This window comes from Triticum aestivum, chromosome 3A, assembly GCF_018294505.1.
Source record: "Triticum aestivum cultivar Chinese Spring chromosome 3A, IWGSC CS RefSeq v2.1, whole genome shotgun sequence".
Lineage (NCBI taxonomy): Eukaryota > Viridiplantae > Streptophyta > Magnoliopsida > Poales > Poaceae > Triticum > Triticum aestivum.
The window spans coordinates 707,442,806-707,455,860 of NC_057800.1; the positions used below are offsets into that span (position 1 = coordinate 707,442,806).

At 41.9% G+C, this 13,055-nt stretch overlaps 1 protein-coding gene and 1 pseudogene across 1 annotated transcript in view; both read left to right on the forward strand.

Annotated features, from left to right (window-relative positions):
- Positions 1-2,799, forward strand: part of LOC123063378 (probable anion transporter 7) — a gene marked incomplete in the record, with an annotated part of 3,379 nt that extends 580 nt beyond the window's left edge. Inside the window, 2 exon segments of the mRNA XM_044487143.1 lie at positions 5-101; positions 936-2,799. Of these exon segments, the coding sequence (XP_044343078.1) occupies positions 1,216-2,526 (1,311 nt within the window).
- An 8,193-nt stretch (positions 2,800-10,992) lies between these two features.
- LOC123057215 (uncharacterized) lies at positions 10,993-12,076 on the forward strand (annotated as a pseudogene).
- Positions 12,077-13,055: the final 979 nt, after the last annotated feature.

Here is a 13,055-nt window from a genome sequence, read left to right on the forward strand (position 1 = left end):
CGGACTCCCTCCTCCGCCGCCGTCCCCGACCACAGGACCACGTAGGCTGTGCACCTCCTCTGCCTCCCGGACCACCTAGCATCTCGGCTGAATCGCAGTAGGTGAGTAAAAAAATGCATTTTTCTTTGATTGGTAGTACTGTACTATTTTGCTGTGATGCGCTGTGGTGATGTGCTGCTGCTAGACTTGTGGATGGTCTGTAGGATTGATGATGTGCTAGGGTGCTCATTTGGGGTTTGGGGGCTGTGGATTTGGGGTTTCGAGTATCAGATCTCTGGGCGATCTGGTCCGGCACTGGTGGTTGGTGCGAATGCCGCCGGTTTTCGGTTAAGATCTCGCGAGCTTGGTGAGCCGTTCGGATTTTTTAGATTCACATCTGTGTGGAAGTTGGAAAATTTTCGGGCCGAGATCTGATCCTGCTTATTCAAATCTCTAGGATCAGTGCAAATGTGTGGGCATTGTGTGTTCCGTTGGGAACCACATGATTACTGTACTTGGTTTATTGCGACCGGGGGTTTAGTTAGTTCTTGCTTGCAGTTGAGTTGTGCGTCAAAGCTTGGTCTCGTCATGCCTGAGGAAAACACTTAGCATTACGGTTTGGTACAAGGATATGTGTAAGATCAAGCTCAATCTGTATACAATATAGGTCTCGATGGGCCTGTTCAATCATCTAGATTAGCATGTTTCCTTTCATAAACGGTGCAAAAAATTCTGAGTATCTTGGAATGCTTTCTTTCTTTTTCTTGGAATGTAAAGGTTGTGACAGTGTAAACCATGTGTCCTGCAAATTGCAGTTTGCATCTCAAGAATAGTTGATGTTAGTGTAGGATTCTAAATCTTTTTCTCACATTGCATAATGGTAAATGTAATATTCATGCCCTGATTCAGCTAAGATCTAACTGAGCGATGTTGGTTTTTCCATCTCCATTGAGCAGGTCGCTTGAGTTAATGTGCACCATATAGTGCTTTGTCTCTGTTAAATTGCTTATGAGATCAGTAAAGTGCTATGGATATATGAAGCACAGCTGAAGAAGCCCATAGTGTTTCATACCAGTGAATGATCAATATTTTGTCTGTTTCAGATCTTAGTACCACTAGAGATGGAAGGAAGAATGACAGATTTATGGTAAACCCTGGTAAATATTCGTGGGAGGTCAACAAGTGGCGCGCTGATTAAGACTGCTACAACACTTTGTGGTTCATCTCCAATTAGTGATGGCGAGAATGAAGATCCCAAAGCGTTATGTCATAGTATTGCTGACATTCATCTGCACAAATGTTTGTTACGTTGAGCGTGTGGGTTTCTCGATTGCGTACACCGTAGCAGCTGATGCAATCAACGTGAATCAAGCAAACAAGGGCCTGATACTCTCCATGTTCTATTATGGTTATGTTTTGTCACAAATTCCTGGTGGATGGGCAGCTCAGAGATTGGGAGGGAGACGTGTTCTGCTGCTGTCATTCCTGTTGTGGTCCTTGATATGCGGTCTAATTCCACTGGACCCCAACAGAGCAGTCATTCTGGTCCTTTCTCGCCTTTTTGTTGGTGTAGCACAAGGTTTCATATTTCCTGCCATTCACACAGTCCTGGCACAATGGGTGCCACCGCAGGAGCGCTCTCGCTCAGTGTCATTAACAACCTCAGGGATGTACCTCGGGGCAGCTTGTGGCATGTTGTTTTTTCCAAGTCTGGTGAAGCACATGGGACCCCAATCTGTATGTTTAGTCGAAGCAGTACTTGGAGTAGCATGGTCTGTAATATGGTTGAAGTTCTCCAGTGAGCCACCTCGCACTGACCTTCCAAAAGTGGCAATGCCAAAAGTAGCATCTCGGGAGAAGATTAAGGCGCAATCAGTAGGGGTTGTTGCACCTCGCACTGTAAAGATACCATGGCGAAGGATTATCTTCAGTCTACCTGTTTGGGCAATTGTCGTGAACAACTTCACCTTCCACTATGCCTTGTATGTTATCATGAACTGGCTGCCTACCTATTTCGAACTAGCCCTTAAGCTTAGCCTCCAGGACATGGGATCGTCAAAGATGCTTCCCTATTTCAACATGTTTATATTCTCCAACATTGGTGGAGTGGTTGCTGATCACTTGATTACAAAACGGATCTTATCAGTTACCAAGACAAGGAAGCTCCTAAACACCATTGGGTTTGTTGTCTCGGCTGTTGCACTCATGGCCCTCCCTTCATTCGGGACGCCCTCAGGGACTGTGATATGTTCATCGGTATCCCTTGGTTTTCTGGCTCTAGGAAGAGCAGGGTTTGCCGTGAACCACATGGATGTTGCTCCAAAGTTTGCCGGCATAGTGATGGGAGTTTCCAATACAGCTGGGACATTGGCTGGGATAGTTGGCGTTGGCCTCACGGGAAATATTCTGGAGGCTGCAAAGGCTTCTAACATGGATCTAACGAACTCGGAAACCTGGAAAACAGTCTTCTTTGTTCCAGCATACCTCTGTATTTTTAGTTCAGTCATTTTCTTGGTCTTCTCAACTGGTGAGAAGATTTTCGAATAGAGGATGATTATTTTTGCCTGTTCTTTTCTTGTCATTTACGGGCAGTGAGACAGGATAGGAACACGGGAATATCACATGTATTTTATTCATTATATCTGTCAGATTTCAGAGCTCGGACTGCATCCCACACATATTGAGAGTTATGTTATGTTAGGAGGAATAACACTTGTCTGTAGTAAATTGTGTTATCTGGAATCATCCTATAACTCTGTTATTCCAGCTGGCTGGTTGGCCTATTTACAAGCAGTATTACGTTGTGTAATTTGCTGGGCATACATGATCTCTGTTTTGTAAGTCATTTTCCTGGGTAGGAAATAATGTGAATTGTGCAGCAAGAAGTCGAGAATAGGAGAAGTTTATAGGAAGCCTACAATATTATGGTCAAATTAAGATTGAATCATATGCAAAGGTAAGATGAAGATATTATTATATGCTATTACAAACGCTCTTATATTTCTTTACAGAGGGAGTACTTATTAAGGCCTTTGCCTTGTTCTTCATGCATATGAATACCTCATGGTCACAAGGCAGCAGCTTTTACCACTGTGCCAAGGCTCCCTTCTCTTCATGCATATGAATGTAAAAGAGAAATTTCAATGTTTTGAATCAAATGGATAAATAGTGGGGAAAATCTTCCTGTAGCGTATGCAGTCTTCCTTTTCTGAATCTCTTTCTGTAGCGTATAGTTCAGACACGACTTGCTCTCTTACACTTTTCATGGTTCAGGGACTAACCTATAGTTGCTGATCGCACTACCAGATAGAATATTTCTAGTCCCAAAAGTACTGCTGCAAGCACCATCTTCAACTTCTGGTTAGTCAATGTGTTCCAAGGTGCCTCCCATTCCTAATGAACTACAGCCGCGCTTCCACTAACTTCTACTCCCTCTGTAAACTAATATAAGAGTGTTTAGATCACTAAAATAGTAATCTAAACGCTCTTATATTAGTTTACGGAGGGAGTATTTGCCATTCCTCTCATCCTCTCTCGAGGCTCTCAACTCAATTCTTGTTAACTAGGAGCTACTTGCTTCATAAGAAGAGCTAATATATGAGGTGGGAGGAAGACTACGGTCAAAAAATGGGTATGCAAGTATTGAGCAGGAGAAGGAAATGCATCCTTATATAAAGGCACGTGCCACAGGCCGAGAGTGTTCACCTCTTTTCTGAAAAAAGTATATGAAGACACATGTACAAGAAAATAAAGTTGAAACATATGTGTGCTTCAACTCAACGATGGCTGCGATGACACATCTCACAAAAGCAGATGAGAGATATTTCTTTTTCTTTTAAGAATAAATGTTGCCTCTTTATTTATTAAACGTAAACAGAAATCTTGTCCGATATATTGCCCAGAATGCAATCTGGAGGAACAGAGAACCAGAATTTACAAAGTTCTTCCCCCATTCCAACCTTAGCTAATCTATCAGCGGCTCTACCACGTCATTTTATACTGCTGGAAACTCTTAAGCATCTCCTTAACCTCAGATGAGACATATTTCTTGAACGATACAGATGAGGTGAAATAAATGAGTAAATTAACTGTTGGCCTAACTTATTACAAGTATCAGAGGAGGTCTCGGGTAGAATAAAAGCTTTCATTTACATTTGTTTTGTTGATTCTCATCTACCTCATGTGTTTTGCTCAAAGAAGAATTTTGTTACCCATGTGTCCATAATTTTACAGGGAAATTCAAGGATATTTCTATTGTTGTATCACTTTTTTTTTCAGTTTCATTGATTTACGTTTTTTGACCTTTCATTTATACAGGCGCATGAACTGCAAACAGGCGAAGTTTAGCTGCCCGGCATTGTCACCTATCCTTTCAAGTCAGCCTAGACAAACCCACCCTTCGATATGCAAAGTTTAAGCACCCATCAGTGGAGCTGGACAACTATAGTGACGATACAAATTTTGACATTTGAGAAGAGAAGGTGTCACCTGTCAGTGTTGCCGTTGGTGGAGTGGTATGACCACAATGGGCCATGTTGCTCCTATTCCCTGCGTGAGTCGGGGAGTAGCTGACAAACGCCCACCCCTATGAGAGTGCCTGCTATATAGGCTGGCTCGTTCTAGTTTCACGCTGACCGGTTTTGGTTTCTAGAACCTTTCCCAAACCAGTTTTTCCTTTTTCTCTGAACATGTTTTTTCCATTTTATATGTTTTCTCTATTTGGTATTTTTTTGTTTTTTCGGTTCTTATTTTTTATATCTATTTGGTTTTTGTTGTTTTCTCATTGACTTTTTATAATTGATTTTGATTTCATGAATATTTCTTAAAACAATTGAAATTTCACGAACATTTATCAAATTCACTATTATTTTTTTATACCTGTGATCATTTTTCAAAGTTGTGAATATGTTTAGATATACGAGAATAATTTTCAAATTAATGAACATGTTTTGACATTTGGGAATAAAATTTCAAATTCATGAACATTTTCCAAAATTTAGGAACACTTTCAAATTCATGAATATATTTTGAATTTTGGGAACATTATTTTCAAATTGGTCAGTACTTTAGCCATTCGAAAATAAAATTTTAAATTGCTGAATATTTTTGAAATTCGAGAACATTTTTTGAATTTCTGAACATTTTCTCAAATCTAGGAAGTATTTTTTTTATTTTTTTTAACTGAAGTCATTTTCAAATTCATCAACATATTTTTTGAATTTTGTTGAACATTAAAATTCAAGATTTTTTTAAATTGCGTGTGCATTTGATTGTTATCCCCAGACCCATGCACTGTATAGGAGCTCCTTATGGACCTCTTGTCAACCTTGCTGGAGATTTTTATTATGGCCTGGAATGTCATTGATCAGAGGGGGCTGGAATTTTCCCCTCAAAGTCGGCCTTGATCATGCGCGAGAGCGATTGAGCCCTAATAATTCATGCCAGTAGTATAAATGGTGTTTATCCTCTTTGACGCATTAAGCGTCAAAGTGACTGTCGTTCACATAGACACACCGAAGCTAGCGATCGACTGAGCTTGCCCATTTAACATGTATGTTGTTTCCGGTTTTGGGAACATTCCTCAATATTCCAAACCCTTTTTTCCAGTTTCGGGAACCTTGTAGAAGGTTCTTGAGCTGTTTTTTCTATTTGTTTTCTTTATTGAATTTTTCATTTTATATTTTACTTTTTACTTTTTACTTTTTACTTTTCATTTTTTGTTCTAGCTTCTTTTTGGTCATTTTGATAAATTCTCAAATTTCAATTTTTTTTAAATGTTTCATTTGAGAATATTATTACAAATTCTAGAAATGTTCGTGGTTTTTAAAAATATAAAATTTGAAAATATGTTCAAACTGAAAAAAGGGGTATAAAAAATTTGTTCAAAATTTAAAAACAACTTGCATTTTTAAAAATGTTCGTGTTCTCCTATTATTTTGAACTTTAAAAAAATGTTCAATTTTTTTAAAATGTTACTGTTTTTGTAAAATGTTCGCAAATTGGAAAAAACTTTCATATTTTTAAAGTAACGTCGTCCAATTTGAAAAGTTTGTTTGTGTTTACCAAAAATGTTCAAAATTTGAAACGTAATTCACGTTTACAAAAATTTCATGTTTTTAGAAAATATTCAGAAATTTGAAAAATGCTCACATTTTCAAAATGTTACCTTTTTGGAAAATGTGCAGAAATTTTAAATAATTGTTTCCATTTTGCAAAAAAAAAGTTCAATTTATATGCTACAGTAGTCGTGTGTGCTACATAATCCAGTTTCGTACAGTTTGGGTTGCTATAGTATCGGGTTGCTACATGAAACTGGTGAGCTAAAGAAAAAAAACCAAGGAGCCCCGTGAAAAAACTGGGGTGGCTACACTTTTTTTTGTGTGAATTGGGTCACTACACATGAGCATGCCTGCGTGCGAGTGGGCCGGCGCAGGCGGGGCACAGGGCCTGTTTTGCACCGGCATTCATGGTTTTTTCTTTCTTGTGACTGGGTTCATTTATCTAAGCTTCCACATTCATTTATGCACTCTTATACGTGAATGGTTATACGTTGCTTCCACGTTGACAAACTTTATTAAAACCATCCAGAAGTCCTGCTGAGGCATTTGGGGACATTATGATTGATTACCCGTAAGATACTTTTCCATTATCAATCCATAGTGCTAATTTATAATGTTCGAAACAAAATGAAAAATATACTAAATTGGCAGGTATGTTGAATGTACATCAGCAGAAATTCAGGCTTTGACATCTTTCAGAAAGCTGTACCCTGGGAACCGCAGGAAAGTAGTGAATAGCTGCATCAGCAAAGCTGCTAATTCCGTTGAGTCTGTTCAAAAGAGCGACGGTTCATGGTCAGTATTTGGACTCCATGCAAAAGAACACCATCTAATCGTGCCTCCAAACAGACATAGGTGGGAAAGATGTCTTTGAGCTGATTTTTAGTTGCTCAAAGGAAAGGGCTTCTAGAAAATTCCAACCTGTGATTTGACTTGGTTGCTTTGTTGTTATTGCAGTAAGTTTGGTAGCATCAGTTTTCAGAATTTGTATATTATATTTATCTGTATTTGTATATTCGGTTGGATGGTTTTGAATGAATACCAATATTAAATGCATATAACACTCGATTTTCTCTATATTGTAGGCACGGTTCTTGGGATGTTTGTTTCACTTGCGACACTTGGTTTGGAGTGGCGGGATTAATAGCTGAAAGGCCTGTGTGTTGCTCCGGCTCCAGTTGATCCTCTGCGTCGCCATCCAAACCCGGGACGGCGAGCAGAAAAGTATAGAGGAATAGGGCATCGTTTGTTGTAGGTGGAAATTATACCGCGAGTAATTGTCTTCTTCATGTTCATGTAGCTGGCCATTTTTACTTCTCTTTACCGTGAGTAGTAATCTTGGTCTACCATTTGGTGTTTGCCAACTTGGTATACTGATCATTGTACCATTGCACTCTGCTTCCGGTTAGTAAAATACATGCACTGCATGTTCTTGAAATCAGCATTGTACTCCGTTTCTCCTTGATGAAATATGTTTTCTTGGAAGAAACATCAGACTACTTTAGGGATTGCAATATATTTTATCAACAAGGTAAATGGTGTGGCATGAAAAATTCAGTCTGTAGCGAAATTTAGTAAATCAAATATTCAGGAGGCAATTTTGTCTCAATTCGTTTTGGGTGAAGCAAATTTTTGAGGATCAAGTACTTCTTTCCTGAGTACTAACTTGTGGTTCATTATTTTTACTGTATTCCTAGATGTTGAATACTCCCTCCGTCCCATAATGTAAGGCACCGGTGTCAAAAAAGGTCTTACATTAGGGGGCGGAGGGAGTAACCTTTTTTTTCAATTTTACAAGAGATAATGGGAGTCTTCAACAAAAACTGTATGGTCAGTAACTTGCAGTACAGGAACATCTTCCCAATTTGGGCACTCCGAGAGTGCCGGGTCCTGGCTGGTGGCAACTAGTACTTCCGTGTAGAGTGGCAATGAATTTGTGCAGTTTGTAAGAATCCGCAGATCATTTATTTGTGTATGCTTATGTTCATTGTTGATGAATCTGTGACCCAGTATGTAAAACATATATTTTTGTGAGTGGTTCCGATCTGTTTAAAACATAACTTATTGCAATTCTAGATGGACTTAGAGTAGTGTTTCTCAGTTTATATCATCGATCAAAGCTAAATTTTCAGAGAGAGCTGTAATATTGTTCTCTAATATATTTCCACTGAAGGGGAAATTAGGTTGATGCAGAAAAACAAATCCAGCACTCTGAATGGTAATTTCAGTATACCGAAATATGGGCTGGCAGCAACGGCACCGACCCACTGTCCCCTTCGCCGAGCTCGCGGCCACCAGTGGTGCTGCCCCAATTGCACCCTCGAGATAAAAGCCAAGTTCCCTCTAGCATTTAACCTTCACATCCTGGTCTCTACATGTTCCCCATGTGGTGGTGAAAGGCAGCAACCGATGCCTCCTTTGCAACGGCAAGTGGAGGGACGTTTTTCCGGATGCCTCACATTTCCAACACATTGCACACCCATCTAACCCCTCCTGTTTTCATGTCATTCCCATTTATCACTTTCTTCTTTCCATGTCTTAGTCTCATTTGTGTCGGTTTGGTGGCTTCAAATTGAGAAGCAGAGCTAGCTAAGATGGGTAGTAGGCTAAAGGAGAGAGTGCTCATCAATTGGATATATACTCAGCTGGGTTTGGAAGTATGAAGAGTAACCATATACTTAATATATACGTGTAAATGGTGTGGGCCCGTGTTAAGGTACTCATATAAAAGATCTCACCTGTGTGCTACAACTCGTCAATGATATCTTGCTCTGATAAAGCAGAGCATAGGTATCTGAGTGGCAACAGTGATATCTCAACTCATCAATGGTTTCTTGTTTCCATTCCATCTCCGTGAACGTAGAAATAAACCCGCAGACACTTGCAGAGTTCTTTTTCTCATTGCTCTGCAGTAAACCTGCAGACACTTGTCAATCGATTCAATGGTATTTTCATTTTTCCAGTAATTTTAATAGCCGAGGACTACCCAAATGCATCCATGTTAACTCTTGTGGCGATTAGTCTTAGGTGTTGGCTATCGTGACAGAGCTATCAATCAATACGCCGTCTGACCACCAGGACGGATACCGGCCGATCCTCCCCACGACAGAGGAACATGTATCTCCTTTATTTATGGGGCACTAGGGAACTTGGGCCGAAACCAAAAGTTGTTTTGGCACGTCAAAACATGCTACGTTCATACATGGGGTGTGATGGACCACATCCCCTTACTTTTCTCTCTTGGTTGTTTTCCAAGATCAGTTCCAACAATTAAATCATAATGATATACTCGGTTGTTGACAACACCAGTGGCAGTTACGTTTCAGGCACTGTAATGAGAATGAACATACATCACTATCCTCTTTAGGGAGAGAGAAACAGATGGTTTTTCAAAAGAAACTTTATAGCATTGAGTTCCATGGGTAGGAAGTATAGATTCATATACAACCATGAGTATTTCAAGTTCTTTGAGGGCTTCTCTTTGTTGTTTTGTTTTCTTAACAAAATATATTTAGTTTTAATTATAATTTGCTAGAACTAATAATATTGGATTTCCAATTAAATAAACAACAGAGAAGGCAGTCTACTTTTGTAACCACCACATCAAAATCGACGGTGCACTAAGCAGGTCCAGTCTACTAGGAAAGAAGTACCCATTGCTGGCTGATTGTCTCAACAATTGTAGTTACTACCCCCTTCGTTTCAAAATAGATGACCCAACTTTATACTAACTCTAACTTTGTACCAAATTTAGTATAAAGTTAGGTCATTTATTTTAAAACGAAGGGAGTATTAGCTAATCAAGTCAGAGTAGGTGGCCGAGAAGCTTCTTGCCGGTGCCCCAAAAGCAAAGCACATACTTTAGGGAGAAAATCAACTTATAAAGCTCAAAAAGTAAATAAAGACACGTGTGAATTGTCTAGTCAATTTTGTTATTGTAAATGTTTACGGGGAAAAATATTTTTTGGCAGGCTTATCATCTAAATATTCGCTTATGAGCACTAGTTTTGTTTTGTGGCGCCTCAGATCTGTTTCCCTTCGAACATTTACAGACATGACAATTTTCATATCTATTTTCTGGATCTTTTGATAACAGAAAATTATTTTCTCTGGAAGTATGTCGTTGAGAGACATTTGGCAGTTTTCCTTTTCTAATTTTCTTCCCGTAGCCTAGAGTTTAGACACGACTTTCTCTCTTATACGTTCTTTTTTTTCTGTACTAAGCTAGTTGCTGATGACATTACCAGTTAGAATATTTCCACTCCCAAAAGTACTGCAGCATGCTCCGGCTTCAGGTTTTAGTTAAACCAAGTGTTCCAAGATGCCTCACATTCCTAATGAACTACAGATGCACTTCCACTAACTTCTTCTAGTTGCCATCCCTCTACTCTCTCTGAAGTCTCTCAACTCAATTCTTGTTTATCTAGGTGCTGCTTGCTTGATAAAAACTAATAAATGAGGTGGGAGGAAGACTACTGTAAAAAAATGGGTATGCAACTATTGTGCAGGAGAAGGGCTTGCATCCTTCCTTATATAAAGGCACGTGCCATAGGCCGAGAGCTTTCTCCTCTTTTCAAAAAATAAATAAAATAAAGGCACGTGTACAAGAAAATAAAGTTTAGACATATGTGTGCTTCAACTTAACAGTGGCTGCGGTGACACATCTGACAAAAGTGGATGAGAGATATTTCTTGAACGATATGGATGAGGTGAAAGAAATGAGAAAGAGAAAAATTCACTGTACGTTATTAAACTTGAGCCGGGTGACAGTTTGGTACCACTACTTTAAAATACCCTAACTACGGTCTAAGTATTTGCGCACAGGGTTCACTTTGGTCCATTTGTACGATTTCATGTACGTATTTGCTGACTTGGCCGAGTCAGCGGCCGCCAGCTCGCTTTGACCACCACCTGGTCGATACTAGGGTGAATACTAGTCGATTGCAAAAACGCCATGACAGACCGCATCAGCTCGCTGTCTCCCTCCTCCCGCACCTGCTCGTTGTCTCCTCTCCTCCCGCACCCTCTCTGCTCGTCCTCGCTGCCGGTTTGTCACCCGCTCGCCGTTGGAGTTGCCATGCCTCGGTTTCTCACCACGCAGAAGCAAGAACGTATTTAGCCTGACTGGCCGAGGGGCAAGCAGCAGTGGCTCACACTGCGCCTGCGCGACCTCGGCTGCACGTCCGCCGCCGCGTCGCGGGGCCACGCGCCCGTCGCTGCCTCGGCCTCCGTGCGCCCGGCCCCGGACGCGTTGGGGGAGGGGGGAGGAGGAGGAGGAGGACTGGCGCGAGAGCCGGCGGCGGCGAAGGCAGAGGAGGAGGGAGAGGAGGGACGTGGGCGGCGGAGGCAGCGGCGTGGCGCCTGCTGGGGACGTGTGGTGCACGTGCACCCCGGGGATTCCCTTCGCCGCCGAGGCGTCATCCGTGGACTGCGTCGTGGCGCGCCACCACATGGCGGCTCCGGGCCGCCGCGGGGACGGGGAGAGGCGACACCGGGAGGTTTGTACTGGCTTCTCCTTGCTTTTGCTTGATTTTCAGATGTGGAGATGGCCACTTTGTGTGTCTCCCCGTGCTGAAACTTTGAACGAATTTCCAACAGAATCTCCATCCTGTTCTGAACCGACTTCTGATTTCCGTTTGACAGAGGACCGCCGAGCAGCGGGCGCGCAGGGTCACCATGGGGGAGCACATCGTAGGTGGTTTCAGACTATCAGGGGGTCCATGCTCAATCTTATGCTACTAGTAGCCATCATATGTAGCCCATGGTCGATAACATGAACTACGAGGTACCCCCTACCGCCCTCCACAATGTGCAGCAGATTTCAGTTTGCACACCATCATCTTGCTCAAGTCTACATTGTCTCTCAACCACATCGTTTACAGGAGCTACTCGTGCTGGAGGACAGGATCGGCTACGTAACCACAGGGCTGCGCGAAGACGAGATCGTCCGCGGCCTTAGGGTTGGCAAACACCTGCCGTTCGACCGCAAGCATTTCTCAACAGAGACGGAGCGGAGCTGCAGCATTTGCCAAGTTTGACGATGAACTTGCTCCTTTCGATTCAGTCCCCATGTCACATCGGCATCGGCTCTTCAGAAAGACACGGTCATGGTTTTCTTTCACTAAGCCATGACGAGACCCCCGGAGCCACCCCCGCCCCTGCGGTGGTCGGCCGAAAACATGTTTTAGAGCCTATGCATCCGGGTACTCCTTATCCAACCACTCATTCTTGCATCATAGTCCGTACAAATAATTTTCTCTTTTTTGTTTCTCTCATATAGAACATGTATTTGTACTTCAACTTTGCAGCACAACAAAGCTTTCTATGTAGAATGTGGGATAAAACTTACAGATTTTTTGGTCCAACATAAATATACAAAATGAGATTTGTTTGATTAAAAAAATCTTATTTTCATATTTATGTCGGACAAAAAAATCTGAAAGTTTTATCTCACATTCTAGTTGCAAAGTTATGTCGTACTGCAAAGTTTAAAGTTCAAGACATGTTTTATATGAAAAGAACGAAAAAGAAAAAATTCTATGTAATAAGGTAGTTGTGTAGCACAGATCCCAAAGCAACGTTGGAATGCTAGGATAATGAGGCCCGGGTGCATAAGCTCACAAAATCTACATTCGGTGGTCGGCGACGTTCTCGTCGGCTCCTCGCAACGGCAGGACGGACTGGCGCCCCGGAACCCTCTTCCTCGACCAGCCACACAACTTTTTCTTCCTACGGGATGATGGAGGGAAGATCGTAGAGGGAAGACTGCTGCGAGAGAAGGAATGGATCTCGCTTGGAACTGAGATGGTGCTATTGGACTGCCTCATTCACGTTGGCCACCGGGTGTTCCCGGTGCGGCGCAGGCTCACCTTGGTGCCGGGTGCCATTGATCCTAGCTCTGGTTCGGCGGCAAAGTCGCCTGCTGCGGGATCGCGTTTTGAGCCCCTGGCCATGGACGAAGTCGCCGATCTTCCTGAAGCGGAGGGGGTGGGAGTCCAGGCGGCAAATATGGTCCTT